The sequence below is a fragment of the Charadrius vociferus genome, unplaced genomic scaffold, assembly GCF_000708025.1.
Source record: "Charadrius vociferus isolate BGI_N301 unplaced genomic scaffold, ASM70802v2 scaffold999, whole genome shotgun sequence".
Taxonomy (NCBI): domain Eukaryota; kingdom Metazoa; phylum Chordata; class Aves; order Charadriiformes; family Charadriidae; genus Charadrius; species Charadrius vociferus.
In genome coordinates this window covers 648,309-653,652 of record NW_009658627.1, presented here as the reverse complement: position 1 = coordinate 653,652, position 5,344 = coordinate 648,309, and the positions used below count along the sequence as shown (strand labels likewise).

General features: G+C 41.4%; 1 protein-coding gene across 1 annotated transcript in view; it reads left to right on the top strand.

The window, feature by feature from the left end:
• LOC104293695 (solute carrier family 2, facilitated glucose transporter member 11-like) overlaps positions 1 to 4,723 on the top strand; it is a 10,166-nt gene extending 5,443 nt beyond the window's left edge. The window contains exons 7-12 of the mRNA XM_009893215.1: positions 263 to 450; positions 1,518 to 1,628; positions 1,705 to 1,806; positions 2,917 to 2,992; positions 3,917 to 4,044; positions 4,367 to 4,723. Of these exons, the coding sequence (XP_009891517.1) occupies positions 263 to 450; positions 1,518 to 1,628; positions 1,705 to 1,806; positions 2,917 to 2,992; positions 3,917 to 4,044; positions 4,367 to 4,573 (812 nt within the window). The 3' untranslated portion in view covers positions 4,574 to 4,723. The remainder of the gene's footprint in view (positions 1 to 262; positions 451 to 1,517; positions 1,629 to 1,704; positions 1,807 to 2,916; positions 2,993 to 3,916; positions 4,045 to 4,366) is intronic.
• Positions 4,724 to 5,344: the final 621 nt, after the last annotated feature.

Sequence of the window (5,344 nt, the reverse complement as noted above, 5' to 3'; positions counted from 1 at the left end):
GCAGGAATGGAGAAAAGTGGACCCATGGGCAGGGAGGGAGTCACTGTGCACCCCACTAGGCCCCTCTGTCAGAACAGGTCCCCCTGTGTAGGAGGGAACCAGGGCTCTGGAACACCCTTTAGAATATCTCTGCATCACACCACAGCCACAGCCCATGCATGCTGTCCTGCTAGGCATGTGCATCACCTAGTCAACAAACTCCTTAGGCAACAAACAAGAGATGAATTAACATGGCAGGTCTCGCTCTCCTTCTCCTCCACAGCCATAAGGCAACTTTGGGGTGAAGGCCATCACCAAGCAGAGATTGATGACATCATGAAAGAGAAGGCAACAATGAAAAACACCAAGATCTTGAGTGTCCTGGAGCTAATGAAAGAACCAGCTTTCCGTTGGCAGCTGTACATGATAGTTATTCTGACCGCCACAGTTCAACTATGTGGCATCAATGCAGTTGAGTGTGTTTCCCCCTTAAAGTCTCAAAACACTTATTGACAACCTTAAAGAAGACATCATGGCTCCCAGGAGTTCCCTACATTTTTTTCAGGCTTCTCGGGCCACAACTTGCTGTCTGCCAGCCCTGCTACAGGGCAGCAGCAGCAATCTGCAAAGCTTGGCCAGGCTCTTCATGTGACATTCCTTTGCCCAGCTCTTGGTCCCTGCTGGAGTTACCTTCCTCGATAGTTAGGCTTCTTTAACAGCCATTTTTGGAAGCTGTTACAAGGCTCCAGAACCTGCTCTTACAAATAAGCCTACCCTATATTGCCAAAATCTGTAGTGTAGTTTTATGTTACTGCTGCTATTTGCACCCTGGCTCTCAGCATCCTAACATGTTGGGATGGCAGTATGCTCACTCTACCTTTAAAGCTAATCAACGAACATGCTCACTCTGGCAGCTTCTGCAGCTCTCCGTCTCATCCTCACAGCAGCACTTTTCTGGGGTTGTTTTGAAGCCACAGCTTTGCAATTGCCTGCATGATTCTTCTACTTCTAATATCACAGTGCAGCAACATCTGCAAAGAAAATACACAGTTGAGTCTAACACAGCTTAAACTGGAATCTTTATCATCTCAGTATACCTCCCAACAGTAGCAGAGATACTTGAAAAGATGCTTATTTTATCCCCTCATAACTCCATAACGTACGCTCTTCTTTCTTGAGAAAGAAAAATATATCCTACAATGATGTTTTTGGATGTGCTCCAGAAGTGATGAAATCCCTGGCTGTTTCTGAAAGCACCTAAATCAGGACTCTGCAAACCTAATTACATTGCAGCAGCTGGAGGTCCTTTTATCCCAGCATTTTATCTTTTATCACATTGATGAATTAATTACATTTTACAATGTTTTTGTCTGTCAATAAAGTGAAATACTACCAAAAAGAGTGCAGAATTCTAGCTCACTCCAAAGCTGAGCTGCGTGCTTCTTGGTTAGCAGCTCCTACCTAGGGCAGTGTCACACAGGCATGGGTAAGAAATCAGTTAGTTTCTTCTCTTACTGTTTTATGGGGTTTTTTTCCAGATCTATTTTTATACTTTTGAAGTTCTCCAGGCAGCTGGCTTTGATGAAAGAATGATCTCCTACATGACCCTCTCTGTTGGACTCTCTGAACTCGTAGCTGCTGTAGTCTGTGTAAGTCATGTTACTATGGGAAAGGGTCACAATTTGCTTTTCTGGCAATGATACCGGTGTGATTTCTGTCCTTCAGAGCTCCATCATTGAGCGACTGGGCAGGAAAGTGCTCCTAAGAGGAGGCTATTGGATCATGGGTTCACTGCTAGCTGGTATCACTGTGACTCTCTCCCTACAGGTAAGGAAACTCTTCTCATGGCAGATCTCTTTCTGTTATCTATTCTGGTTTTAACCTCTGCTCACAGACAAGACCATGCTACTGAGAAAGGAAAGTGAGGCTTGGAAGTGCCAAAATAACTTCTGTGTTAACAGCTTACCCTCTGGGACAGGTAGAGGGGAATATCCTAAAGATCAAGCTTGTCTATGCATAGGAGTAAACGCTCTCTCAGCAATACTCTCTTGTACTCCTGCTTTCCTTTCAACATGATCCCATGAGCTCAGCAGGGAGCACATAAAACACTTGGAGACTAGCACTGATTCCTGATTTCATCAGACTTCAAGGACAAAACACTGGCCAGCATAGATCAAAACACAGTCCTAGGAAAATGGCCCTTTCTATTCATGCAACTTTTAACAAGTAACAGGGAAAACCCAGACTCCTGTGTCAGTTAAATTGAAATTTAACTTTCCTGCAGAAGATACTGGGAATGCACATATCTGTTCACAGACTGGAGATCAGTTCACCTCTATAACACTGTGTCCCGTCTGTAGTTTCTTCAGAAGCAAGTCTCCTGACTTACCAGTATTCATCCAAAAGCTACTCTATAGATACTACCGTAAAATTAGCCTCGAAGCAAGGTGGCAGCAGACTTCCAGTTTTGCTTCTTTCATGAATGATCTCAAACACAGGAGAGAGTATCGAGTCTCGTATCTTCTTGACTAAGACCTAAGAAAGTTCCTTTTCAGTACCAGTTATTGAACCTATCACTTAACAAAAGTGAAGAAAGATATGATTTGGCCTTCCCATATCTGTAAGAGTTAGGGGAAGCACCATGGGGTCAAGAAGAAAGGAGGACAGGGTGGAAAAGTACTATTCAGACTTCCTTTAATTGAAGGCTTCCAAGCTCAACAGCTGTTCTACACTAGCAAACCTGCTTCTCTGCTCACCTAACAAAAACCTCACTGCTCTGTCTACAGGAAAAAGCATTCAAATTTCTCTGCCAGTTTCCACACACTGTATATTTTTTCTTGAGGTGACAGTGTTGGAAGACAAGCAGCATTTCTCACCTACAGTGATTAACAGAATTCACCCAGAAGTTTGTTATATTTGGGTTTTTTTTTTCCCTAGGACTGGTATTTCTGGATGCCATACTGCAGCCTTTGTCTGATTATCTTGTTTGCTGTTGTCTTTGGAGTTGGGCCAGGTAAGTGCTCATTCAAAAGAAATAAAGGAATCGAGTCATGTGAGCTTATTAATATGGCTAGGGAAATACTGCATAATATGGCATAAGATTTATCATAAGTAAATTCATTTAACCTAATTTTGTAGTCATTTAAACATTGTGGGTCCAATTATTGGCCATAAACTTCAATGCCATCAGGTTTGGGTTTTGCTAACAAGAGGAAAGGAACACAGCAAAAAGCACTCACTGGAAAAATACAGCAAAAATAGAGCAAAAGCAGATGGGTAAAAGATTTTTAAAAAAATACTAAGAAAAAAGGAAAAGAAAAAAAGAGTTCTTTTAAATTCAGTGTTGCATAATGTTACATCTTATCCCACATAGACAGCAGTGCAGAAGACCTACTTTTGAGTAATTCTTTTCCTAGCATATACTACCAGCTCCTCTTTAAAAAAAAATTTAAATCCTATTCATTTTTAAAGTATTTGCCTTCCCATATGGCAGGGCTGACTTATTTTCCTAATTCAAATCTGTCAAAGTTCTGTGACTTCAAAATGTAACTGAAGTGCCCAGGAAGTGAATCCAGGAAGATCACTGACTGGTGATCCAGCAGTGTTGTGCCGGGAATTCGTGTTAGTAATAATTGTTATTCCATCCTTACACTGCTTCTTTCATGAGAAGATGTCAGACTTTCTCAAGTGTTAACTACTTAATTCTTGAATCTCCCCAATAAATGTATTTGAGTATTTTATCACCTTAATAAACTGATGTCTAGCAGTTTATAAGATGCCATGAACGTTTTCTTTTCTAAAAAAGAGTGACATACTCAAGTCTTTTGAACACCAGTCCATAATAGCATCTATTTGCTGACTATGTAACAGTAACACTCAATCCACATGTCCAAATCAAACATATCAACAAGTAATAATTTTTATTCTTTCCTTTCAGCTGGGGCCACAGTTTCCATTAGGGTTGAAATTTTCAAGCTCTCATGCAGACCACCCGCCTTTGTGATCAGTGCAGTTCTCAACTGGCTGGGTGTCTTTGTGATTGGAACAACTTTCCCATTCATTGTGGTGAGTGACTTTCCCTGAGACGCTCCCCAGGGTCGATAAGCTTGAGCCATGGTATCAGGAAGAAGGGCAGCAGATGACAATGCCACGTCAGTCTAGAGTGGCCTTGGCACCTGCTATCCCCAGTCCACTTTTGCAACTGAAGGACCCTGATTTGCCCCAGACACATATTCAGACTGAAATATTTGTCAAAGGTCAAAATGCAAAGAACTCCTTATCAAATTCAAAGTACTTTGGGACCCAAACACAAAAACTGTGCCAAGAAAGAGACAAAAGAAAAGATATGCTCATCTTGCTCTCTTTCTCACTTTGCTCTTCCCTGCAGGAAAGACTCAAGCACTTCTGCTTCCTCATCTTTATGGGGGTACTTTTCACTTCAGGGATAATTATCCACCTGTTCCTTCCAGAAACAAAAGGGAAATCGATCGTGGAAATCACCGAAGAATTCAATAAGCTAAACTTTAAAAAGAAACGTATTCCAACAACTCCAAATCATGTCACAGAGGATTATACCTTCTGCACCAGGCTTTGACCGGCCGTTAGGGGGAGTCAGGCTTTCTTAAAAGAAAGGAAAAAAAGACGTTTGTAGTTTTCTGTCCAAATGGACTGTCAGCTTTCATATGTGTCACTTACAAGGTTCATACTTTGCCAAACCAGCACCTTTCTCAAGCACTCCACTCTGGGCAGCTTAGAAAAGGGATGATGGCTGATATTAACAGAATAGGCTTGTGTGAATCATGAGCATTTTGGCTTAACTTGCTGATGCGTAAATCTCTTCTTAACAGAGCAACTAATACACACTGAAACTACATGTAGAATTTATAAACACTCTGCTGACCACAGAGAAAGGGAAGACCTGTGATCCCCTCTCACTTTATGATTTCTGAGTGTGTTTTTACAACCCTGAAATGGGAATAGTGAAGTTCTTGGCTTGCTATCTCTGGCTAGGATTCAATCCATAACAGATTAAAGAAAAAATTTAGTGGAATAGGAGAGTAATTCTTTGTTTCTCTAAACTCAACTGAATAATCAAACCTTGCCAGTTTCCCATGCATAATACCATGTTGTCCTTGTGTTGTGTTTGACAGACTTCAGCCCTTTTGGGTTGAAGTTTTCCATGTCAGTAGCCATCCTTTCCTCAACTTAAATTTAATTTTTTGCTAAAAAAGTCAGCCATTTGATTCTAAGCTCAGACTTGTTCATGAAAAAGTATGGGGGAAAATTTCCCATACAACTCTTCTCAAGGAATAGTGCCTTTCAGTGGCAATACAGCTAAAACACTCATGGGTGGAATCCAGTCACC